Genomic DNA, 27,303 nt, shown 5'->3' with positions numbered 1-27,303 from the left:
CGCTCGCTCGACCGCTCGCTCTTCTGCCTGCTGGCCGTCGGTCTTCGTCTCCCCTCGCTCGTTCGTTCGCCGGCCAACCCCCGGTGTGGCGGTGTGGTGGCCGTGGCGATATGGTGGCCATGGCGACCGGTGCCCCTAGCAGCACGACGAGGATTTGCCGCTGCGGTTGAGCCTCCCGCTGCCCCCGGGCCCCTGCGCGTCGCTGCTGCTGCCCTCGAGCGACACCGTGTCCGTGTCGTCGCGCTCCGTGCCCAGCAGGTGCTCGTTGCTGAGCACGTGGCCCACGAGGAAGCGTGCCGCCTCGTCGATGTTCTTGTTCTCCTGCTCGCGCACACGCACACACGCACACACGCACACGCGCACACACACGCACACGCGCACACACACACACGCACACACACGCGCACACACACACACACGCACACGCACACACACGCACACGCACACACGCACGCACACGCACACACGCGCACACACGCGCACACGCGCCCACAAAGACAACGGTCCCCCAGTATTAGCCTTGAAGGGGCTGCTGGGGCAAGTGCTGTTAGCGAGCACCCATGAAGGTCGGGACGATACACGAGGGGGTGGGTGGCCACCACCACCACCACACCCGACCCGCCTTTGCCTCCCGAGTGGCGATGTTTACTACACACCGCACCAGGTAATAATTTGAGGCCGAGTTTACCTAGGAGAGGCCCAGGTCCGGTTCACATAATCGTCACCGGTGTTGGCCGTGAGCGGGAATCGAACTCGCCGGATTCGCAGCGCAGCGCGCTAACTGCTGCACCACCGCTCCCCACACAGACACACACACGTGCAGATCAGCAACCATTGCCCTCCTCCCAACACCAGGCATGACCCTCATGGCAAACAGAGCCACGAGACTCTCCGAGGAGGTTCTCCTGGGTGATCAGGCGTGATCTTAGCGCCAACAACAACAACGACCACCATGGAAATAGTTCCACAGCGGAGGTGCCGACCACCGACGCTCCTTTACACAAAAGTACCGGGGCGCCGAGAATCACCTGCCCGGGAGTCACCGTGACCACAGGTCACCCCCCCCAGTCACTCAAGTCACTCCAGTCGGACACCCCAGGGGTCACAGGACAGACGGAGCGGGTTTGTCGACGCTTAGTTGGGTTAGGAACCCCACCGTGGGAGAGCAGGGAGAAGAGACGTGGGGAGGTGTGGGAGGGGGAATGGGGGGGGGGGGAGTAATGGGGGGGCGCGTTCTCTCCAATATTCCATGCCAGTTCCAAAATTGGAACGTTTGTCACCCGTGGCAATTTTCAAAAACGCTCTTTAGATCAATCAACTGGAAAACACTCGAGATGTGGGGAGAATGCGGGGGGGGCGGGTGGGGTGGGAGACGGCAGAGAAACATTCGTCCCGGCTAAAAATAATTCCGGTAATTGGACCGTAAGTGCAGGTTCCGAGATAAATAGACGGCAGAGACGATGTGCAAGCTCGCTCGCGTGTGCGGTGGGGTAAGGTGCGGGGTTGTACGCCACCGACAACCAAATCGCGGTTCCCAGATGTGCACGAAGAGAATGTTGTCCACTGCAAGCAAGAGCTGCGCAACTGCTCGCAACCGGTTGCGGACACGTGCACATCGGAGCGATTCAGTTGCGTGCAACACTCGCGCAAATGCTCACAACCGGTTGCAGATACGTCCACTCTGCGAGCCAGAGACTTGCATAGAGACCCAATTAATTACAAAGAAATCCATAGACTCGGAGACACCGACTTACATTAGAAACAGAGTTACAGTCCCAGTGACTTAAGTGTCCCATAGACTTAAGAGTGTTGTCGAATAAGTCGATTAATCGAATCGGTTGCATAATCGTTTATAGAAACAATCCATATTTATTTTTCCCAGGTAGGGTCCCACCAAGGGATGTAGCTCTTTTTAAATCCTTTATATTAAGTTCACTTGCTTGCGCGCTTACGACCGTGCAAATATTCCGGTCGTTTTTTAACCCACTTCCCGTGATCCAATCGAGCTGACATTTTGACAATTTATTTTCGTGAAATTTTTTTTTCCAAAATTTTCCACTTTTTAGAAGAAAAAAAAATGTCATATTTAATTTAAAATACCAATGTGATAAAAATGAAACGCTTACTCAAGAAAAACAGAAATGAATAATAAAATAAAACCGATGCCACGCATATAAAGGATTTATAGTGAAAAACTTAGTTTTTACGCGTTAATTTTTTCAGATGCAACCTGGCCACACAAATGACGAAGTGGCTGATCTTGGTGGAAAATTTATAGCAGCCAAATACTCGAAATCTCAAGTTTCTAAAATGTGGAACGAAAAACCGGAGGACCCAGAAACAAAATCGATGGAACGGCGGCGAGAGACATGGAAACTCCAAATATACAGCAGGCATCGTCAGGGTCGGGATCGAACCCACACCCTCCTGTATACCAGGCGAGGTAGTCAACATCTCCTAGCCACCGTGATGATGATGAGAGAGACACGCAAACTCCAAATATACAGCAGACGTCAGGTCGTGATCGAACCCACGCCCTCCTGTATACCAGGCGAGGTAGTCAACATCTCATAGCCACCGTGATGATGATGAGAGAGACACGCAAACTCCAAATATACAGCAGACGTCAGGTCGTGATCGAACCCACGCCCTCCTGTATACTAGGCGAGGTAGTCAACATCTCCTAGCCACCGTGATGATGATGAGAGACACGCAAACTCCAAATATACAGCAGACGTCAGGTCGTGATCGAACCCACACCCTCCTGTATACCAGGCGAGGTAGTCAACATCTCCTAGCCACCGTGATGATGATGAGAGAGACACGCAAACTCCAAATATACAGCAGACGTCAGGTCGTGATCGAACCCACGCCCTCCTGTATACCAGGCGATGTAGTCAACATCTCCTAGCCACTGGTGGCGGATCGAGTGTTGTTGTCGTTGTTGTTTCGGCTCCCTCGCCGGTGACCTCGAGGCAGAATTCTGGTTAAGGGGAGGGGGAGGAGCTTAATTTCTTGACTCCTGGATTTCCTCTTCACTTGATACAGTAAATTCGGCTGTGACTGTCCCACCTGAAGACGGAGACTTGTGTTGCCTCCGAAACGTCGTGATTTAATCGAGTTATTTTCATTTATTATTATTTTATCATTATTATTTTTTACCTACGTGACTTTACCGAAACAAACCTAAGAGTACGTTTGTCCTTTTGTTCGGTTAGATAACGTAAAATATAAATGCGTCGTTAAACCCTCCACCACCCGACCCCACAGCTAATCGAGTCAGGTTTTGGTCATGTAAACAGAACGTTGCCCTTTGGTTCTTTCGGTAAAGTCACGCAGAAAAGTGATAACAGATCACGATGTTTCGATCGCCACACAAGCGATTGTCCTCTATGCCACCTGAGGACGATCGCTTTGTGTGGCGAGAGGTATTCCTCGATTCATCGATTAGCATCGAATCACGATTCTAGAACAGCGATTACAGTGTCACGGGATAGTTGTAGCAATTGGCGAGATGGGTGGAGGAGGTTTCTCAAATCCACCCCCCCCCCGACTTCTCTCCACACAGCAGCATATTGCAGTGGCTAGGATATGTTAACTACCTCGCCTGGTACACAGGAGGTCATGGGTTCGATCCCGACCCTGACGCATGCTGCTGTATATTTGGAGTGTGTGCAACTCTCTCATCATCATCACGGTGGCTAGGAGATGTTAACTACCTCGCCTGGTATACAGGAGGTCGTGGGTTCGATTCCAACACTGACGCCTGCTGCTGTATATTTGGAGTTTGCGTGTCTCTCTCTCTCATCATCATCACGGTGGCTAGGAGATGTTAACTACCTCGCCTGGTACACAGGTGGTCGTGGGTTAGATCCCGACCCTGACGCCTGCTGTATATTTGGACTACTTCAGCAGTGTTTTTCTTGCTGTGGTTGTGTCCCACCTGATGACGGTCGCTTGCGTTGCGATCGAAACGTCGTGATCTATTATTATTTTTCTACCTACGTGGCTTTACCGAAAGAACCAAAGAGTATGGATTCCTGCAGTCACGAAAGCTTCAAATCAAGATTAAACAGAACGTGCCACAGCCGGTGTGCATTGTGAGAGTAAACACACTGCAACGTTTGCAATCAACGACACGTTCATGTTTACGCGATCGAACCCCTAAAAAAAACTTTTACTATGGATAATATTGGTCGCGAAAGGCTCCTGCTACGACCACCACGACGTCTCAAACTCGCGGTTGTTTTGTAATCTGGCTTCCACTTGGTTCTAAAAAAAACACGGAGCACGAAACCTTGCAAAGTGCGACTTCGGGATTAGACGGCGGCGGGGCGGGTCTCCGTCCTCAGCGGCAAAAAAACCACAGCGCTGACGACGCGTTTCTCAACACCCTCGGCCACCACCACAACCACCAAAGACAAAGACCCCCCGTATAGCCTTAACAGACTGTAGGGGCAAGTGCTGTTAACCAGCACCTATGAACGCCGGAACGGTACACGAGGGAGTGGGTGGTCAGCACCACGCCCGACCGCCTTTGTCTCCCTAGTGGTGATGTTTACACACCACACCGGGTATTCATTTGAGGCTGAGTCGACCTAGGGGAGTCCCAAGACCGGTTTAGATAATCGTCACTGGTGTTGGCCGTGAGCGGGAATCGAACCCGGGTCGCTGGGTTCATAGCGCAGCGCGCTAACCGCTACACCACCGCTCCCCACCACCACAACCACCCCCACAACCATCCCCACAACCACCACCACAACCACCACCACCACCACCGCGTGTGTGATGGGAGATAAGGGGCGCCCCTGTTTCGTGCGACGCTGCCGCCGTCTGCGCTCCATCTAGCCGGATCGCGCCATGCGACACTTTTCCCAAGTGAAGTTAAAGGTGTGCATCGATTCATAAAAAAAAAACACACGTGGAGCTGGGGGGGGGGGATTTTCGCAGACGACCATCATGACTCGTGGGTTTCGGCTGGGTTTTTTGTTGTTGGTGGTGGTGGTGGCGGCGGGGTTTTTTCCCCATCGTGTGTAAAATTGAGAAAAATAAATTAACATTTTTATCAAAGTTTTGTGACGCCCCCCCCCCCTCCTCCAGCTGATAAACCAGTCAAGAAACACGTGGCAGGGTCACGAGGTGCCTCTGCACAACACACAGGCGGTGGCGGCAGGACTGAAGCAGCAACAAGTTGGCACACGTTTGGTCGACGCGACGTTTTTACCAAGTTGCTCTGGTCGGGTGGAGGAGGGGTGGACGACACGCATCTTATCCAAACCCAAAACAATTAATTAGAAATCACCGTCTTGCTCTTTTGTTAAGCGCTTTCCCGTTCTGTAACGCAGTCGTTTTTGGCGCTCCCTCCCCATTTCGGTCGTTTCAGTGCCGATTTCAATTAAATTCGTTGCCGTGACTCTATTGTAAATAAATACAAAGAAACTTCCGATTCTGATATTGGATCGTGTCCTTTTGGTGCTGACGACACGCGCATCCTGGCCACCTGAGTTTTCACCTTGGCTAAACAAAGTCCACCGTAAATCATTACAAGCCTTTCGTCTTCCAATGGCTATACTGCCGATGACTCCACACTCCAGATTATAAAGACGCTTGAAAAGGCGGCGAGACGCACCCCAAACGTGTGCCCAGTGTCAATAAAGTCACACGAATCTGCTCGCAAACAAAGATGCATGCACGCACATTCACACATGTATGCAAGACAGACTCACCCCCCCCCCCCCCACCGTGTAGCCTCTAATAGACTGTTGGGGCAAGTGCTGCTGCCGAGTAGCAACTATGAAGGCCGGCACGGCACACGAGGGGGTAGGTGGCCTGCACCACGCCCGACCGCCTTTGTCTCCCCAGTGGCGATGTTTACACACCACACAAGGTACTCATTTCAGGCAGAGTCTACCTAGGGGAGGCCCAGGACCGGTTCAGATAATCGTCACTGGTGTTGGCCGTGAGCGGGAATCGAACCTGGGTCGCTAGGTTCATAGCGCAGCGCGCTAACCGCTGCACCACCGCTCCCCACACACCAAGACACGCTACACACGTTACACACGCGCACCTTGGCGGAGGTGTGGAACCAGCCGGTGAAGCCGTGCTCCTTGCAGAACGCGTCGGGTATCAAACTCTGGTCGCCGGGTCCGAAGCGAGGCATAGCGCTAACCGCTGCACCACCGCTCCCCACACACCGAGACACGTTACACACGTTACACACGCGCACCTTGGCGGAGGTGTGGAACCAGCCGGTGAAGCCGTGCTCCTTGCAGAAGGCGTCGAGCTGCGGCGCAGCGGCGCCGTCGGGCGCCTGGTCGCTCTTGTTGGCGAGCAGCACTGCGGGGATGGGGCCGCCGTTACTCAGCATCACCTTGGCGTCGAGGTCGCTCTTCCACTTGGCCACGGCCTCGAACGTGGAGCTGCGCGTCACGTCGAACACCACGAAGGCACCCACCGCCTCCTTGTAGTAGACGCGGGTCATGTTGCCGAACCGCTCCTGGCCTGCGCCCGTGCCCGCGCATGGAGGGAAGAGTGGGTGTCAGTCGCGGAGGGTCGCAGAAAGTCGGGGTCAAAGAGCATGAGGGTCATGGAGGGAGGGTTGGTGTCGGTCACGGAGGTCAGGGTCAGAGCATGAGGACAATGGAGGGCCAGGAGGGTGTCAGTCACAGCGGGTCACGGAGGGTTAGGAAGGATCAGGGAGGGTCAGAGCTCAGGGTCATGGAGGTCAGGAAGCCAAGCGAGGTAACAGAGGCACGGAGGAGCTGGACGCCAACGTCGGCAGGAACGACCATCGATATCGTCATCGGTCAAGGTCGAGAGGTCATCACGGACAGAGCCCCGTCGACGTCACCAGCGGACGTGCTGACGCCCCCCACAAGGTCCTCCACCCCGAGCCAGGCCGCGCCTCCCAGAGGCAGAGGGAATCCCGCGGCAGGCCAGTGGGCCCCTGGGTATTGTGGCTCATCTGTCGATTGTCATCTTTCTACGATCGGCCCATAAATAGATTTGCCCCATTAGACACCACGGGGATTTTTTTTTAATTTCTTATGTATACCCCCCATTTAGGTTTGGGCAGCATTTTCGATTTTGCACGCGATGCAGTTTGTTTCGGCCTCCGATTTGCTTCATCGCTGCTATTAGTTTTTTTTGCACGGGATCCCACGGCTTTACACGGTAGTCGGAGTAGTAGATACGTACCAAAAAAAAAAGTACGCACCAAGCGAACGCGCACCAGCTCTGGCGATATTGAGACACCACCCCGGGTAATCATTTGAGGCCGAGTCGACCTAGGGGAGGCTCAGCACCAGATCAGAAGATCGCCAGGCTCGAAGCACAGTGCGCTAAATGCTAAACTAATCTCTCCACACAACAAAGACAAATATCCCCCGTATAGCCTGCACAGACTGTTGGGGTAAGTGCTATTAGCGAGTAGCACCTAGTAAGGCTGGCACGGCACACGAGGGGGTGGATGGGCTGCATCACGCGCGGCCGCCTTTGTCTCCCCAGTGGCGATGTTTACGCACCGCACCAGGTACTAATTTGAGGCAGAGTCGACCTAGGAGAGGCCCAGTACCGCTTAAAGATAATCGTCACTGGTGTTGGCCGTGAGCGGGAATCGAACTCGAGTCGCCGGGTTCATAGCGCAGCGCAAGAACCACTACACTACCGCTCCCCACACACACACCACCACACACATCCATAAAAACACACCCAACCACACCCACATAAACACTCCGGAAACTTGCGCAATTACCAACACACGCACACACAGACCACCACTACCACACACAATCTCCCACATTTTACACACAAATATCCACCATAAAGCTTTAACCGACTCTTAGGGCAAGTGTTGTCAGCGAGCACCACCTACAGAACCCGGCACGGCGAGCAAGCGGGTAGTTGGTGTGGCCGGGTCACTACACCCCACGCCCACCAGCCCGGCCGTCTTTGTATCCCCAGCGGTGAAGTTGACATACCGCACCAAGGCACTGCGCTCATTTTCAAGGCCGAGTCTACCTAGACGAGGGCCCCAAATGCGTTCAGCACATCATTCGCCACCGACGTTGGCCGTGCGCTGGAATAGATCACGGGTCGCCTGGTAGAGAGGGGGGGGGGGGTCCATAGCGCTAACCACTGCGCCACCGCTCCCCCGCATGCTCGGGCAGGAAGTGTAAATGGGAAGCGGGGGGGGGTGACGGTTGGGGCACGGGGCGAGTCACGAGACTCGGATTAGGGGGGTAGAAGGAGGGGTGGAGGGGTAGGAGGAGGGGTGGGTAGGAGGGGTGGGTGGGGGGGGTAGGAGGGAGAGTGGGTGGGGGGGGTAGGAGGGAAGGTGGGGGGGGGAGGGTCCCTCCTTCCAAAGTCATCGCTCACTGCTCAGTCACCACAGCAAGCGCCACTAAGACCCCCCCCCCCGATCCACGCGGTGTGACCCACACAGCCGTCCCGGGGCAAAGTGCTGGGTTGCTGCCGTCCGCACCGCCGCTGGACCCGGCATTCAAAATCGGTGCTCGTTCAGGGTTACGGTGCAGGACTTGCCCCAACATCCATCCACAAAGACAAAGATTCCCCCCCGTATAGCATTAACAGACTGTTGGGGCAAGTGCTGTTCTAGCGAGCAGCGCCTATGAAGGTCGGCACGGCACACGAGGCAGTGGGTGGCCAGCACCACGCCCGGCCGCCTTTGTATCCCAGGTGCCGATGATAAACAGCACCTGGTCATTCATTTGAAACCGAGGCTACCTCGGGGAGGCCCAGAATCAAACAGCCGCCGTTCGCCACGAAGTGGCGGTGACGTTACCACCGCACTCGTGCCAGGCTAGGTGCAGAAGGCTCACTGCTGGCAGGCTACGTTGACAGACGCAGGTGCCATGGGTTGACCGAGATGCACCAGCTGCGCTCCCCACTGCGCCAGCCTGCTGCGTTTTAGCCACCCGGCGCGCCGCTCGTTGCTGTGAGCGTCGCTCCTCCGCCCTCCGTTGTTGCTGGAGGGCGACTGCCTCCAACTGCCCAGCAGCGTTCTTCGCGAGCCTCCTCCACAGAGGCCCATATTGTCACCGCCGGTACCAGTCATCGGCAATTCCACTCAGCTCCACATCCCTCCTGTATCACATCAGTCCATCTTTTCTCCAGTCCGTGCCGCGCCGGCTTATCCCCCTCTATCCAGCCAAACAGTACTGTGGCGCCCTGCTTTGTCATGCGGTGGCTGGGCATACCGACCGCATGACCCAGCCAACGCAGCCTCGCCTGCCAGAGGAGCCCATTGAACGAGACCGCGTCCAGATCTTTCAGGGATCTGCGAGCTCCTTAAACAATCCAGGCTGGATCCCAGGAGGCAGGCCAGCCTCAACGTTTCAAGCCGACGCAGATGTGCTGTTAAAATGGCTCCACGTTTCGCAAAGCACACACACGCACGCACACACGCACGCACGCATACACGCGCGCATACCAGCGCACGCACGCACTGGCATGTGACGTGCAAACACGCCGAGGCATGTGACATGCGCATGGACACGCACACGCGCGCGCACATTCACACGCAACATTGTCCAAGTGAAACCCACTGGGCAGATCAGACACGAAACGAGACCTATAAACGACTCCCATTATAATCCGAGTAGAAGGCAGGCATCAACGGAATTTACATTCGAATTGCCCCAGTGGTAGATCAAGCAATGCGCATCCCCCATTTGGTATCGTATTTCATCTTAACATGTTCCAAGGCCACCACCTCCTTAACCTCCTTCCGTTCTCTCTTAAAGCCTCGCCACCTCTTCTACATCGCCCATTCTCTCCCCCCCTCCACTCCCTTCCCGTCCCTCCCCTCCCCGTTCCGTGATCCCCTAAGCTATACCTCTGTCGCTGTCACTCATTCCTCAATACCTCGTAGCGTGCCCCTTCTAACTCGTTCCATTCTGTGTCACCGTTGTGTAAGCTACGTCATCAAGAGCCTTGGGTGAAGGCGCTCTCGAAAAATATACAATTCTATTAGATGTACAGCCTTTCATTAATCCACTGCTGGATCAAGGCTTCCCCCATGCTTTGTCGATCTCGGAGTGGGGGGCGGAGGGCAGGGGTGGGTTAGACCATACTTCACCACGCTGGGCTGAAGGAGCGACCCGCGATGGGCCATTTGAGACGCTGCCCACCACTGATGGTCGGCCACGTGGGAAGGCCTCATCCAGCAGTAGAGCGACCAAAGGCTAGCCCCACACGCACCTGCCGTGCTCAATGTCGCACCCCACAAGAATGTCCTGAGGCCGCCGGTCGGCTGGACTGAGAGACGGCATCAGAGGCAGGTAAACGCGGACGCGGCGAGAGGGGGGGGCGGTGCGCTCGATGCGGTGTGCCGCCGGGTGACGGAATATTTTCTGGTTCGCCGGCGCGGACAGACGCCGTGCGTGAAAAAAAGACAACAAAAATAGAAAAAAAGACGAAAAAATAGACTAAACAAGACGAAAAAAGAAAAGACAAAAAAAATTACAACAAAAATAGAAACAAAGACAAAAAAAGACTAAAATGTAGACTCAAAAATAGACTAAAACTTTTTACAAAAAAATGACTAAAACATTGCTCCTTCATGAGCTTTCCTCTTAAAGGGGTGGGGGCCTTTTGTCCAACCCATACTTCACCACGCCGTGGTCAGCGCAAGTTGGTTGAAAACGAGAGAGTCTCGGGGGACGGGCTACGCAGGTTCAGCTACCGCTCGCCACGCCGTTGGCCATGACGGCAGAACGTCGAAAATGAACGGGACAGTCCCCCCCCCCCCCCCCCGTACCGCCCTCTCTGCGGTGAGTTGCCGTTTTCATTGCGCGGTGTGCTAACCGCTGCGCCACCGCTCCACTGATGATTACCCTTCCCTCATTAAGGGGATGGGGCTGCAGTCAGGGCAGGGATTAAACGCAGAATTAGAGCCGAGGGCAAAGTGTTTATTGTTTGGGGCTGCGATAAGGATTTACTCCTAACAAGGGTTAAGGCCAGTTTAATATTCCTTAGGATTAGGATCTAGATGGCAGTAGCTATGGTGTTGCTGCAATGCCTGGCTAAAGTCACATGACGTCGCTGTTATTATTATCACTATTATTATTTCAAATCGGTGCCAACTATGGACGTGGTCCAAACTTGAGGATTAAGCGGAAAAAACAAACATCCTAAATTTGGCCCAGATCCGAAATTCGGGATGATCCTCAAAAAAAATGTTCGTTTCGGATTTGTGCGCGACTCCACTTTGCTGCATTGGTCGCCAAATGCGTGGCTGCAGAAGAAGTGATCGTCGAGTGAGTCCCGTGGTCATGATCAGGCCAAACATCTGTGTCGGAAAGAACACTTCTCCACCCCACGCGGCCAAACAATTTAAACGGTTTAAGGCCGCGGCAATGGTTGTTGTTGCCCTCGTCGATGATGTGTGTACAACTTATATCGCGCCTTACGTAGCCAAACCACGCGAATCGGAGGTGCGATGTTTCAGCGCGCTCACCGTGAGCGAGTGGAGGGACAACGCTCACCGTTGCGTTCAGCGATTTTGGTTTCGCGGCGTTTCGCCGAAAAATCCGCGGCCCGCTTCTTCAGCTACGACAAGCTCCAGAACGTCAGAACTCTGCCTCGAAGTCACCGGCTAGGGAGCCCAACAACAACAACACTCGGTCCGCCACGGTGGCTAAGAGATGTTAACCGCCTCGCCTGGTAAACAGGAGGTCGTGGGTTCGATCCCGATCCTGACGACGCCTGCTGCTGTATATTTTAAGTTTGCGTGTCTCTCTCTCCCCCCGTGGTCAAGTGGATTTTTCTCCGAGTCCTCCGGCTTTCCTTCAATATTTAGGATCAAAGAGAGTTTGTAGTATTTGGCTGCCATAAATGTCCACGTGATAAGCCACTTCGGTTGAGCTATCATTTGTGAAAGCCAGGTCTACAGAGCTCAGTGAGGCTTTACCTGGTAAAATAAAAATCGTTTGTTTATTGTTCAAATACTGCCAATGTTGGCCATGATCAGGATTCAAAATTAGGTCGCCGGTCGGTTAAACCACAGCGCGGTTTCGCTAACTAATGCGTCAACCTCTCTACAACCACCACCAAACCGCCTCCGCCCATCCCAGACACAAGAAGATAAAGATGCCCCCCCCCTCCCCCCCCCCCATGTAGCCTTGTAACAGACTGTAGGGGAAAGTGCTGTTAGCGAGCAGCACCTATGAAGGCCGGCACGGCACACAGACAAGGGGGCGGGTGACCAGCAGCACAAGCTGATAATCGTCAACCATCCTGGTCGCGAGGGGGGACTCGAACTCGCTCCAGACACACACACCAACACCTTTAATAATTTCTGAAAGAACTTGGGGGTGAGCGGGCGGGCGGGCAAGAGGAATAAATGCACGCAGAAAAATAAATAAATAACTAATCCTAGCGACGAACCGCGATCCGCTAATAGACAGGAAATGTTTGACGGGAAGATTGTGGGTAATTTTGCCGATGGGCTGTAATTGACTTGCACGTGGATGGAGGAGAGACGCTGCAACGGTTGAGTCACCGATAGCTTTTCACTGCCAATATGGGGGAGGTGGGATGGGAGGGGGGGCGAAGAGGGGGGGAGGGCGAAGAGGGGGGGGGGGGCCCTGCCCCTATCATGCGTCGGGCATTGTAACAATACCAGTCGACGTGCATCGCCACACCTCGCAAGACTCCGAGCATTGCTGCCACTCCACGGCTCGCGGCGCTCCGTTTGAAGTCTGACGCTGGCCACGAGTGGAGCCAACATCGGAACATCGGGGGGGGGGGGGGGGGGGGTTGGGGCTTGGGGTGGGGGGATGCACAAAGCGAGACGGATCGGAACCGAGGAACAACGCAGAGAGTCCCGTGATCGCGACCGCCCGGGGAGAGACGGAGCCGCCGTCTGCGTCCGCGGGAGTCGAGTTGCGGACGAAGGACGCCTGAGTTCGATTCCAGACTCGGGCGCCGCTGAGTGGAGTTTGTTTGCTTCGATACCGGAAAAAAAGGTCCCATGATGCAGCGGCTCACCCCCAGAGCTGTGATAAATGCTCTGATAGTGCATTGTCTTTGTACTGTTCGCCTTTTGGCGTTCTCTGGTCTGACGCTGGTGGTGAGACGAGACCCTATTAGAGCACGTTCACCACACGTACTCTGCTGTGTGGTTAATGCAAACTTGATGCATTGCGAAAGGTTTCTATTTGGCGTTTGAACATCTTAACACAACTCCTGCTGTTTTACTGCCGGAATGGGTCAAAACCTCTTCTTATTTTTTCATAACGGAGTGTGTTCTCACCCCCCCACCATCACCCCCCGTTTCCTCCCATAGCTGACAGAACCCCCATAACGATGTCACCGCTATCGGCCTAAGGATCCCCAGTGCAAAAGAATATTCGCCGAAAATGACGGAAATGGGAGTACGCACCATCAGCATCACCATCACCAGCATCATCATCATCATCAGCACCATCATCAGCACCATCATCAGCATCATCAACACCATCATCATCATCAGCATCATCATCAGCGTCACCTCCCGCTCCACTACCCACCCCACGTGGCAGGACCCTCCCGAAACGGAGTCTTTGAGACTCGGCGCGAGGCTTGCCTGGGTACACAAGTGGAACACTAATAATAAGCGCGTCTAATGTCACAACAACAATATTCTCGTGCGATAATAATCATAACAACTAACACGTGTAATGTGGAGCGCAAACGTGGCCCGTTTACAGGTCGCGATGCTGTTCATATCGGGTTCTTAAAACATCACTTGATGCACCACTGCTCCTGGGGTGGACCGTCAGTGGATTGATCACGGCTAACGATGATGACGACGCTGTAAATTGACCCACGACCCCACACAAATCCCCGTGGTGTGCTGGGCTGCGGCCCCAGCGAACAACCCCTCCCCCCCCCCAAGCTCCCCACAACCACCCCACGGAGGCGGCTCCGACGCAGTTACACCGCCTGCGCACACTAGAGATGCCCCTCCCCCCCCACCCCGGGCCCCGCCCCCTCCCCGTGTAACCACGCACATGAAGCCGAACTGTGCAGGCGAGACGTTTTCACCACCTACATTGTTGTTAGTGTTCAAACTCTGTGTGTCTCTGTATGTCTCTCTCCCCCATGTGTTTGTCTCTCTCTTTATGTGTGTGTCTCTCTCTCTCTCTGTGTCTCTCTCTCTCTGTGTCTGTGTGTCTCTCTCTGTGTGTCTTTCTCTCTCTCTGTGTGTGTGTCTGTGTGTGTGTGTCTCTCCGTGTGCGTCTCTCTCTGTGTGTGTGTCTGGCTCTCTGTGTGTGTATGTGTCTCTCTCTCCACGTCTGTGTTGCGTCTCTCTGTGTGTGTGTCTCTCTCCGAGCTTGCATTTATTCACACCTGATGACGGTTGCTTGTGTTGCAATCGAAACGTCGTATTCTATTAATTTATTTTATTTTCTTTCTACGTGACTTTACCGAAAGAACCGAAGAGTAATTGTTAATGTTGTTTTTTGCTTTTAAATCCCAGCTTGAATTGTTTTATTTATCGTCTACTGACATAGTGGGGTGGGAGGCGGGCGGGGTAGGGGGGCGGGGCGGTTTATCTTATTGCACAAAAAAATCCAAGGACATACAAAAGTGGGATGCAGTGAATAGCAAACCGAGGCTCAAAGACAACCGATGCAATTTGCAGAAAGCATGTGCACGCATGGACCGTGTGTGTGTGTGGACCTTGTGTGTGTGCGCGCTTGTGGGGAGCGGTGGCGCAGCAGTTAGCGCGTTGCGCAAACGAACTCCGCTCCCCCCCCCCCCCCCCCCCCAAGTACGATTCCCGGTCTTGGGCCTCCCCCCTAGGTCGACTCGGCCTCAAATGAGTACCTGGTGCGGTGCGTAAAACATCGCCACTGGGGAGACAAAGGCGGCCGGGCGTTGAGCTGGCAACCTACCCCCTCCGGGTGCCGGTCTTCATTATGTGCTCTCTAAAAGCACTTGCCCCCAACAGTCTATGAAGGCTACACGGGGGATCTTTGTCTATAGAGTGTGTCTGTCAGAAGGCCTCGCCCGAGCAAGTGTCACCATCCGCCGCCGTGATCGATCCACTGCTGGATGAAAGCTTCCGAACCATCGCCACCTCCCAAGGTCTCGTGACGCAACAATCCATCCGGCTCCTGCACACGAGCCAATTCCAACGCTTCCCCCTCTTCCCCGCTCCCCTCCCTCCCCTCCCCTCCCTCCCTCCCCCGCTCCCCTCTCTCCTTCTTCCCGCTCCCCTCCCTCCCCTCCCCTCCCTCCCCTCCCTCCCTCCCTCCCCCCTCTCCTTCTTCCCGCTCCCCTCCCTCCCCCGCTCTCCTTCCTCCCTCCCCCTCCCCCGCTCTCCTCCCTCCCTCCCTCCCTCCCCCTCCCCCGCTCCCCTCCCTCCACTCTCGCCACGCTTCTTTGCGCATTCTTGTTCAGTTTTTTTTGCCAAAATTGCACGAAACCCAAGAGTCACATGTCCGCTAACGAGGGGTGAAAGAAAGGCCTCTTGAGAAGTGGTGGCCAGACGTACGGAGTGGGGGGGGGTACCCGCTAAGCCTGCAGGGGGGGGGGACAGTTACATGGGGGGGGGGGGTTGGGGGGGGGCTGGTGGGGAGAAGGGGAAGTACATCTTGTGCAACAATTCCCCGGCAGGGTCACGAGAGAGGGTGGAGGCGTTGCCGCGTGAATGTGGAGAGCCACAATCTGACTGCGCAAGGCGGAGTGGCCCCTACCCAGAGAGCGAAGCTCATCGCTAAAACGTCGTCATCCACGGTCGATGAAACTAAACTTTAACTTTTTTATTTTATCAAGCGACCTGGCCACGAGTGATAGCTCAACTTAGTGGCTTATCACGTGGAATGTGTAACAGCCGATTGCTCTAAACGCGTGACGTTGATTCTAAATGGAGGGAAAACCCGGAGGGACCTGGAGAAAAAGCCACACGACCACGGAGAGAGAAACACAAACTCCAAATATAATGTTTTACGTGCACAATAAAGTAATTGCATTTGTTTTATTTGCCACACAGCCAGAAAATGCGGCAAATCGCTAACCTTAAACACCCAGTCGCTCATCAAAGTTTAAGGCAGTATACTAATATATAAACACGCAGCTCTGACATTCTGAGATTAACGCGGCACGGATTCTAGATTTGAAGGTTTGGTGACTGCAAGGATTAATTTTCTTAAGTTTTTTTTTAAATGTTTTTTTACCGAAAAAACCGAAGAATGCGGCACGGATTGGTTGAAGTGCGTCACGTGACCGCGAGCAAGAGACGGATGAGTGAGAGTGAGGCAGAGCCGTGCTCTGTCCACTGCGGTGGTTGTTCGGGGTCGCCAAAGGCTGTGGTGTAGTACTATAGTAATAGAGCAAGTGCAGAATCACTGAACCGGAATTTATAGCTCGAAAGAATTTAGCGCGGGGCCCTTGAAAGTGCAGGGCCCGTAGCTACTACTACACGTGTAGCTACTAGTGCTACTACTACTACATGTGTAGCTACTACTACATGTGTAGCTACGAGTGCTACTACATGTGTAGCGTCTAGTGCTACTACTACTACATGTGTAGCTACGAGTGCTACTACATGTGTAGCTACGAGTGCTACTACTATTACATGTGTAGCTACTACATGTGTAGCTACTACTACGACAATCCGTCACTGCACTGAGCGCACCTGAACAGCCCCATTGTGACAATTGGGCTGCACGCCGCTGGCGAATGTAGCGCGCGCCTATCCGTTGTATGATTTCGAGACGGAGGGCGTCGCCGTGACGAGCCAGGTTATTGTAAATGGTAGAGCGGATAATCAGCATCGCGGCACACACCAAAGACAAAGATCCCCCCGTATACCCTTAGACTGTCGAGGCAAGTGCTGTTAGCGGGCAGCTATGAAGGCCGACACGGCACAACAGGGGGTGGAGGTGGCCAGCCCCACGCGCCTGGCTGCCTCCATCTCCCCCAGCGACGATGGTTACACATCGCACCAGGTGGTGGTGGTGCAGGGTGCAGTGTGTGTGGTGGTGGTGCAGGGTGCGGTGCGTGTGGTGGTGGTGCAGTGTGTGGTGGTGGTGCAGGGTGCAGTGTGTGTGGTGGTGGTGCAGGGTGCAGTGCGTGTGGTGGTGGTGGTGCGGTGTGTGGTGGTGGTGGTGCAGGGTGCAGTGCGTGTGGTCGTGGTGCAGGGTGCAGTGCGTGTGGTGGTGGTGCAGGGTGCGGTGTGTGTGTGGTGGTGCAGGGTGTGGTGTGTGTGGTGGTGCAGGGTGCAGTGCGTGTGGTCGTGGTGCAGGGTGCAGTGCGTGTGGTGGTGGTGGTGCAGGGTGCGGTGTGTGTGTGGTGGTGCAGGGTGTGGTGTGTGTGTGGTGGTGCAGGGTGCAGTGTGTGTGGTGGTGGTGCAGGGTGCGGTGGCCGTGCAGGGTGCGGTGTGTGCGGTGGCCGTGCAGGGTGCGGTGTGTGCGGTGGCCGTGCAGGGTGCAGTGCGTGTGGTGGTGGTGCAGGGTGCAGTGCGTGTGGTGGTGGTGCAGGGTGCAGTGCGTGTGGTGGTGGTGCAGGGTGCAGTGCGTGTGGTGGTGGTGCAGGGTGTGTGGTGGTGGTGCAGGGTGCGGTGTGTGTGGTGGTAGTGCAGGGTGCGGTGTGTGTGGTGGTGGTGCAGGGTGCGGTGTGTGTGGTGGTGGTGCAGGGTGCAGTGTGTGTGGTGGTGGTGCAGGGTGCGGTGTGTGTGGTGGTGGTGCAGGGTGCGGTGTATTGTGCAGGGTGCAGGGTGTGGTGTGTGTGGTGGTGGTGCAGGGTGCGGTGTGTGTGGTGCAGGGTGCAGGGTCCAGTGTGTGTGGTGGTGGTGCAGGGTGCGGTGTGTGGTGGTGGTGCAGGGTGCGGTGCGTGGTGGTGGTGCAGGGTGCGGTGCGTGTGGTGGTGGTGCAGGGTGCGGTGTGTGTGGTGGTGATGCAGGGTGCGGTGTGTGTGGTGGTGGTGCAGGATGTGTGGTGGTGGTGCAGGGTGCGGCGTGTGTGGTGGTGGTGCAGGGTGCGGTGTGTGTGGTGGTGCAGGGTGCAGTGTGTGTGGTAGTGTGGCAGGGTGCAGTGTGTGCGGTGGTGGTGCAGGGTGCGGTGTGTGCGGTGGTGGTGCAGGGTGCAGGGTGTGTGGTGGTGGTGCAGGGTGCGGTGTGTGTGGTGCTCGTGCAGGGTGCGGTGTGTGTGGTGGTGGTGCAGGGTGCGGTGTGTGTGGTGCTCGTGCAGGGTGCGGTGTGTGGTGGTGGTGCAGGGTGTGTGGTGGTGGTGCAGGGTGTGTGGTGGTGGTGCAGGGTGCAGTGTGTGTGATGGTAGTGCAGGGTGCGGTGTGTGTGGTGGTGGTGCAGGGTGCGGTGTGTGCGGTGGTGGTGCAGGATGCGGTGTGTGCGGTGGTGGTGCAGGGTGCGGTGTGTGTTGTGCAGGGTGCAGGGTGCGGTGTGTGTGGTGGTGGTGCAGGGTGCGGTGTGTGTGGTGCAGGGTGCAGGGTCCAGTGTGTGTGGTGGTGGTGCAGGGTGCGGTGTGTGGTGGTGGTGCAGGGTGTGGTGCGTGGTGGTGGTGCAGGGTGCGGTGTGTGTGGTGATGGTGCAGGGTACAGTGTGTGTGGTAGTGTGGCAGGGTGCAGTGTGTGCGGTGGTGGTGCAGGGTGCGGTGTGCGGTGGTGGTGCAGGGTGCAGTGTGTGGTGGTGGTGCAGTGTGCGGTGTGTGTGGTGGCAGTGCAGGGTGCGGTGTGTGTGGTGGTGGTTGCAGGGTGCAGTGTGTGCAGGGTGCGGTCCTCGTGCAGGGTGCAGTGTGCAGTGTGTGCGGTGTGAGTGCAGGGTGCGGTGTGTGTGGTGGTGGTGCAGGGTGCAGTGTGTGGTGGTGCAGTGTGCGGTGTGTGTGGTGGTGGTGCAGGGTGCGGTGTGTGTGGTGGCAGTGCAGGGTTCGGTGTGTGTGGTGGTGGTGCGTGGTGCGGTGTGTGTGGTGGTGGTGCAGGGTGCGGTGTGTGTGGTGGTGGTTGCAGGGTGCAGTGTGTGCAGGGTGCGGTCCTCGTGCAGGGTGCAGTGTGCAGTGTGTGCGGTGCGAGTGCAGGGTGCGGTGTGTGTGGTGGTGCAGGGTGCAGTGTGTGCGGTGCAGGGTGCGGTGTGTGGTGGTGGTGCAGGGTGCAGTGTGTGGTGGTGGTGCAGGGTGCGGTGTGTGTGGTGGTGGTTCAGGGTGCGGTGTGTGTGGTGGTGGTGCAGGGTGCAGTGTGTGTGGTGGTGGTGCAGGGTGTGTGGTGGTGGTGCAGTGTGTGCATGGTGCTGCAGCCGAGATATTTTTTCGCCACCGCCAACCGTTTTTGGGCACTTCGCCCATCTCCGACAGGGCCGGGTCGGGCTGCGTTCGCTCTAGATGCGTCCTGGTGATAATAATGGCATCGCTTGTGATGGCATGGGACTGTGACGGCTGCTCAGCCGCTCGCACAAAGCCAACCCCCCCCCCCCTTCAGCACAACACTGCGTGGAATAAAAATAGCGGCCCACAAGCGTCGAAAGCCGAAATTTTACGAACAAGTAGCAGCGTGATCGCGTTCGAGTGATTGTCATTCACCACCCTTCCCCTCCTCTCTCTCTCTCGTGTTAACAATTTGTCCACTAATTTCTCAACGTAATTCGATGTCCCCCCCACCCCCAACCGATCGCGCCTCGGGTCAGCGCCACGTCGTCGTCACGAGACGGAGACTCCGTTCGGAAATCTCGAGAAGAAGCGAGCGGCATCAGCCACGCACCCCCCTCCCCTCCCCTGCCCGTGTGTTGTTAGGGGGATGGCCCACGGAACCAGATATCATAAAGCGACCGCTAAGTTTGCACCTCCCCCCCCCTCTGCCCCCCACCGTTCAAGTGACACGTCTGGTCCGTACAAAACGACCCACGGAAGCGAATATGAGACTGAAAACATATTGTCCTGCGGAGGGAGCTGGTAGGAACGTTGGGTTGCTCGGTCAATGGCCAGGGTCAACGGCGGCGTGGTGTATTCCGCAAATATGGCCGACTGTAAGGGCGGGCACAAGCCGGCGTGAGTAGATTAAACGTTGAGTTTTACAAGGGCACCACGGGGTGACCAGCCCCTCCCCACCCAGCCCACCCAGCCCCTCCCCACCCCGCCCTTCCCGATCCCTCCCATTTTTGGATGCACGACGTACGGACGGACACAATAATCCCCTGTGGGCTGGTGTAACCAGGAGGTTCCTACCAGTATAAAGAGAACCTACTTGCATCTAGACGTAGACCTTTTGTTACTGCCTGCTCATGCCCGAACGTTGGTTCTCGTTTGTTGAGATTCGCGTGCGTTTCGTTTGGTGACAACAGTGCAGCCCCCTCTCGCCAGTCAGTTGGGTGATAACTCCTCAAGAACCTCCTCCCCCCTCCTCGCTGTACTCCATCAGCGGCAATATCAACGACGCCTTTCGTCTTTCTTGTTGTTGTTGTTGCGACTGCGCTAACGCAACACCGCGGTGGCTAGGAGATGTGAACTACCTCGCCTGGTCTACAGGACGTCGTGGGTTCGATCTCGACCCCGACGCCTGCTGCTGCTGTATATTTGGAGTTCGCGTGTCTTTCTCGAATCCCCGTGATCGCGTGCATTTATCTCCGGGTCCTCCGATTTTTTTCCCCCTCCACATTTAGAATCAACGTCACGCGTTTATACTATTTGGCGGTTACACATTTGCACGTGACGATGGGGCGCTTCTGAAAATGAGATCCATAGACTCAGTGGCAGAGGTCGCAAACGGGTTTTGATTCCTTACCCGTACCCGGCCGCACCCCATACCCGTACCCTACCCGATACCCGGCCGGGTACGGGTAGCCGGGTATCGGGTAGGGTACGGGTATGGGGTACCCGATTGCGACCTCTGCTCAGTGGGCCCAACCCGGTAAAATTTAAAATAAATAGTGACAAAAAACAAACCCTTGACCCCCCCCCACCCTTGACCCCTCCCCACCCTTGACCCCCCCCACCCCATTAATGGCAATTACTACAACTCAACCGTGTGTTAACTCGCTGAATATCAATAGAATAGAAAATCGAGGGGTCTAAATATATATTTGTTTTCGATGGATGCAGGGTAGGGGTGGAGGGGGAGGCCGTCAGGATTTTAGGGGGAGCTGTGCAGATTCGGATTGGGGGTGAGAGGCGCTGTGGGGGAGGGGCTGAAAGGGGGGAGGGGCTGAAAGGGGGGAGGGGCTGTGGGGGGAGGGGCTGTTGGGGGGGGGAGATGCTGAATGGGGGGGGGGGGGCTGCCCCTTGCGCGTGAGTGAGTCACGAGGTAGCGCAGCTCGTGCCGACGATCACGATTTGTTTCATTATTTCCTTACTGCCTCTCCCCTCTCTCTCCCACCCACAAGAGCCATGGTCAATCCGCTGCTGGATGAATGCGACCTCTCCACCCCTTGCAATCCGACGCGAACTCGCGATCCCCAGATGTTTCACAATCCACCTTGCAATCCGCTCAAAGCAGGAGGGTCCGGGGCAAACCAAAATAAGAGAAAAATATTTTTTTCTCGAATTCTGAAAAAAAAAAATCTAAATTTCAAGAGCCGCAATGCTCTGTGTGGTGAATACGAGACGGTGGTGGTGGTTGGTTGGTGTTGGTCCTTAATAAAAAAACGTTGCTAAATCCTAAGAAAGCCACCGAATGCGATTCAAGGGAGGCAACGGGGGCCGACCCCCAGGGCTTCAAGCGATCTCCTGCACTCATCCCTGCCTCTCCTCGCAAAACTTGGGATCTACTGCGAGCCTGACTTGACGATCGTCATCATCGTCCACTGCTAGATGATGAACGCCTCTCACACAACCAAGTCTCCCACGAGCCTACGAAGCGGCAATGAGTCACGGCCACAAGAGACTTCAACTAAAAAAAGAAACACATCCATAATAAAGGTTTAAAAATGCGGGTGAGAGCGCATTTACGCCAACCCAAAAACAACCTATATTGTGGATGATATTGGTCGCGAACGCCTACGTGTTGAACTAAAAATAATACATTTCTTTTGCCAGGTAAGGGCCCGCTGAGTGATTAGCTGCCTTTTCAGAAGCGACCTTGGTCATCACAAGTGATAGCTCCACCACGCGGCTTGTCATTGTGGACATTTCTAGCAGTCGCCAAAGACTCTGAACGCGTGACGTTGTTTCTAAAATGTGGAGAGGGGGAAAAAAACCGAAGGACTCGGAGAAAAATCCACGCGACCACGAGATGAGAGAGACGCAAACTCCAAACATACAACAGGCATCAGGGTCGGGATCGAACCCCCGACCTCCTGTATACCAGGCGAGGTAGTTAACGTCTCACCACGGGAGAGAGAGACACGCAAACTCCAAACATACAACAGGCATCAGGGTCGGGATCGCACCCACGACCTCCCGTATAGGAAGTTAAAATCTCCTAGCCACCGTGACGCACAGAGACGGACGGTGGTCGAGACTAACGACGGAATGGCAGCCAAAGGCTGGAGCGACGCCCTCCACCCTGGAGATGGAGCGACAAAATCGATTGGCGTGCGTCTGTGCGGGTCGGGGGGTGGGGACTGATCGCGTGACCACAGGGAGGGTGGTGACGATTCGAAGATGGGGGGCGGTGCAGACGCCTTCATCCAGCAGTGGATGGATCATGGCTCATGACGACGACAAGTTGGAAGGACGTGGTGGTTGGTGGTGTCAGAAACCACCCGTGGTCACACATTGGCTCGGCACCGTGCTCGTAGCGTGAGAGAGACACTTCTGCAATGCACAGTACTGTATGTACACTATTATACAACAACCACAACGACTGGGACACACACAGATAAAGATCTCCCGCGTAGCCTACACAGGCTGCTTGGGGCAAGTGCTGTTAGTGAGCACCTACGAAGGCCAGAACGACCCACGGGCGGAGTGGTGTGGTGAGAATCATGTCCGGTCACCTTTGTCTCCCAAGTTCTGATGGGATATTTTGGTTTCACTCTCGATTAGAAGAAGCGTTCGTGACTGCAGTATTCCATTCTCGTGACTTTACCGAAAGAACCAAGGAGTATATCTTTTGGTTTGTTTTACACACGGTACTCATTTAAGGTTGAACTTACCTAGTGGAGGCCCAAAACTGGTTGAGCGATCCATCACTGATGTTGGCCGTGAGCGCGAATTGGGAACTTTGGTTCGTTGCGCAAGCGCGCTAACCACTGCGCCTCCACTCCCCACGACACACAACAAAGACCCCCCCCCCCCCCACCACCGTATAGGCGTACCAGACTTTTAGGGCAAGTGCGGTTATATCACGAGGTACGGCCACCACCAGGGAAAGCCGCATTTGCGATTATCTGAACCGATTCCTGGGCCTCGCCTAGGTCGACTCAGCCTCCAATGAGCAAAACTGGTCCGGCGTGTAAAGACCGCCACTGGGTGAGACAAAGGCGTGTGTGGGTTTTGGGCCACCCACACCCTCGTGTTCCGTTCCGGCCCATCAAACGTGCTCGCTCCACACGAGAACACACACGCGCGCAACAATGTAACGCTTTAATTATATTTGCCTGCGGTGGATTGCTTCCTACAAGCCTCTAAAACGTGTGTTCACTAAATGAAGGGCATTCGTGCAAACGCTACGCGTCATGTGAAATGCTCCGAGAAGCATTATTTTATGACAAGTGCGCTAAGTAAATAAAGACCGATGTTATAATAGGGCCCATCAGCCATGGTCCATCCACTGCTGGATGAAGGGCCGCCTCGCCCCCCCCACCCCCCAAGTCACCGCCACCTCGATTATTACGAGCCATACGATCCACTTGCAGCACCCTTCCACGTGAACGGATTCACCGACACGAAACCGGAATGAATAAGTAGCGCTGGTTCGCTGTAAATGGGCTCGATTTGATCTTCATGGGTGGAACGGAGTTTTGTTAAGAACACTGACACACCGGGGGGGCGGGGGGGGGCATCACCAATCCGGTCTACGATGTCGAGGGAGGGGGGACACTGCTGCTGTGTGTACATGTGGCCCAATTATCCTGCGGTGAAAATGCAACTGCAATGGAATTTGTCAAACCAACATAGTTACCCCACCCACAGTACCACCACCACCACCACCATAGTACCACCACCGTAACACCACCCTACCACCACAACACTAACACAGTACCACCACCACCACAACACCACACTTTCACCACCACACTACCACCAACACCACACTTTCACCATCACACTACCACCAACACCACACTTTCACCACCACACTACCACCAACACCACACTTTCACCACACTTTCACCACCACACTACCACCAACACCACACTTTCACCACACTTTCACCACCACACTACCACCAACACCACACTTTCACCATCACACTACCACCAACACCACACTTTCACCATCACACTACCACCAACACCACACTTTCACCACACTTTCACCACCACACTACCACCAACACCACACTTTCACCACCACACTACCACCAACACCACACTTTCACCATCACACTACCACCAACACCACACTTTCACCGCCACAGTACCACCACCCTACCACCACCGCACTGCTCCACTGTGGAATTCCCTCCTCCCATCACCACCGAGGCTTTGCAACACAAATAGCGTCGCTCAATCCAAGAACCCCATTACACTCGTTGACGCCAGTGCCGTTTGTTGCTGGAGGCTTGGGGTTTTGTGCCTTTTGGGCCCCCTGCGCTCAGCAAACCGTGATATTACATAAATAAACATTCAACTACTACAGGAGCCTCCTGATACAAGCGGTCCTGAGACACTCAATGGAGGCGTTCCTTGACCGATAAACGGCATGACTATGAAATATTGTTGGGAGTGGAGTGGTGGCGTAGCGGGTGGCGCAGGCCACTGCCAACCCAAGCACCCGAGTTTGATTCCTGGCCACGGCCACCATGGGTGGCGAGTGATACCTGGAACCGATGTTTGGATTCCCACCCACCCACCCACATCCACCAAACGGCACTGACCAGTGTGGTGAAGTATGGTCAATAAACTCCCACGACCGAGGAGGCCTTTATCCAGCGGTGGATTAATGCCTATAAATTGAAATTGCTGTAGTTGGTGTTGCTATTAAATCACACACGGTCATGAATACCCAACGCTTAAGAATGCTAAAGTTGCCCCATAGTCTGGCTCTGTCCATCGCTCAACGCTGCTTGGCATCAGATGAAGCGCCCCCCCCCCCACCCCCGTGAGTCAGCGATGTCAATTCTAAAAAAGAACTAGGGACATTTAAATTCAGATATCGTGGCCCTGACGATGACGGGGAAAGATGCCTTCAATCCAGCAGTGGACAGAGCACATCCGCTGCTAAATCGGCAGCATGAGGTCGGTTCAGCATTGCACAAAAAAGCGGCGTCGTATTACACCCGCAGGAATTATCCAAAGTCACCATCGCTCCATCTCCTCGATGTCTCGGGGGCATCGCTCCCAGCCCCGTCTTGCCCGCCCGCTCGCCCTTTGTTCTGCCACTCCACGGTTCATGGTCTCGGACCACATCACTCGGCCATTGGACAGGGTGCTTCAAAAACACGTTCACGCTTCTGATGTTTGTTTTCTTTCTCAGAAGCAACGACACCACAATAATTGCGCTACCCTCCGGGTTCTGGGGACAACCTGGAGAAGATTCCGGGCACGCGTTGACAATGAAAGCGGACAAGTGGACACTCTGACTTGTTGAAGCTATTAACACGACATTTGTTATCATGTTACAGTGTATTATCCGTTCTTTTTCCAATAAAAACCATCGTCCCATATAAAAGTGTTAACACATTTGTTTTGAAGCACCCCGTACAATCAAGCCCCTACCGTGCGAAATAGGTCACACAGTCTGATTGCACGGCTGCGCGCATGCCACCCACGGCGTCCCCCCCTCACACACACACCACTCTTCCTGCCCAACTGTAATCGCGACCGACGTTTCGAGATTTACTCAGCGCGATGCGTTCGCTCGCTCAACGTCGACATTTGCTCTCCGCGGCGAGAAGGGTTCTCGTAGCAGTCGTAATAATAACGACGTACGGCAAAGCCCCTTTGTCAACCCGCTCGCTGCTGAATGAATGAATGTCTCCCACCCCAAAGCCACGTGGTGGATCACGTGGCGGCTGTAGGACCATACTTCACCACGCCGGCTCAGCCCCTCATACAAACCCCCCCCCCACAGATTCTCAAATCGAGGTGTGGGATTTTATGGGGGTTGTTTGACCATACTTCACCACGCATGCACACCCAACCCAAGTCGCAGCTTACAACTCACATCGACCCCCCCCCGACCCACCACCGAAATCACCTGCCTCCTCCTCCTCCCTCCCCATCCCCTTTCTCCACCACACACCCCAATTAAAAAAAACTTACCGGCAATGTCCCATAGCTGGAGTCGAACCAGGGTGTCGGCATCCCAGGTGACGACTTTGAGGGCGAAGTCGACGCCGATGGTGGCGCGGTAGTTGTGCGAGAACAGTTGGTGCACGTATCGCTTGATGATGCTCGTTTTCCCGACGCCCAACTCTCCGATCACCAGCACCTTGAACAGATACTCCTTCTTGTCTGTCGCCATGTCCTACCGACTCTCACAGCGCATGCTCTCTCTTGTTTGGTTTGCGTTTCCTGTCCCCCGCGGGCGCGTGCTCCGTTTGATGTCGCGATCTATTTTGGTGTTTTTTTTATTGTTTGGTTTGGTTTCGAGTCGACGTTACAAATACGCGGTGCTCGTCTCGTCCTGCTCCCACCGCCCAGGGCTACGCCACCAAACCAAATCAAAGCAACCACCGTGAGAGCTTGCGTCGACGATGTTGCTAGAGATGCGATTTTGGTGGCGGTGGTGGTGGGCCCTCCACAAACACAAACACGCCGGCCGGAATCTCACACGGTCCACCACCACCACGAGTTGTTGTTGCGTCTTGTTCTTGGCTGGTGTTCAAAGCTCAGATACGCCCTCCAGCAACGAGAAGTAGAATAAGAAGAATACTCAGAAGACGACCGGCTGGCTATCGGGGGGGAGCGGAGAAGAAGTTTTCGCCCGATCGTGGTGGTGATGGTGGTGGTGGCAGTACCCGTGGCAGGCGAAAAGTGGAGCGAGTGCGGAGATGGAATAAGAAGGGCGTGGAGTCGGGGGGTGGGGGTGGTGGTGGTGGATGATCGTGGGTGATGATGAGTGACGGAGGAGAGAGTGGTGTGTGTGTGTTAGGGGGGGATGGTGAACGTGGTGGTCGTGGTGGGGGTGTGGTTGGATTAAGCCAGATCAGCTGATGCCCGTGTGAGTGGGGGACGTGAAACGAAAGCGAACCGGCAGTACCGGTTGTGGGTGTTGCGGGAACTGCTGCTGCTCATGATGCTG

The 27,303-nt window shown here is 55.2% G+C and overlaps 1 protein-coding gene across 1 annotated transcript; it reads right to left on the bottom strand.

The window, feature by feature from the left end:
• LOC144733509 (ras-related protein Rab-32-like) lies at positions 1-27,269 on the bottom strand. The gene is made up of 3 exons (XM_078615441.1): positions 26,322-27,269; positions 6,227-6,501; positions 1-321 (listed from the first exon to the last, which is right to left on the bottom strand). The coding sequence occupies exons 1-3, from the start codon at positions 26,521-26,523 to the stop codon at positions 136-138; spliced, it is 663 nt and encodes a 220-aa protein (XP_078471567.1). The 5' UTR covers positions 26,524-27,269; the 3' UTR covers positions 1-135.
• Positions 27,270-27,303: the final 34 nt, after the last annotated feature.

Source organism: Lampetra planeri, chromosome 47 (assembly GCF_965212315.1).
Source record: "Lampetra planeri chromosome 47, kcLamPlan1.2.h2, whole genome shotgun sequence".
NCBI lineage: Eukaryota > Metazoa > Chordata > Hyperoartia > Petromyzontiformes > Petromyzontidae > Lampetra > Lampetra planeri.
The sequence above is the reverse complement of the archived record's forward strand: the minus strand, read 5'-3'. Positions and strand labels throughout refer to the sequence as shown.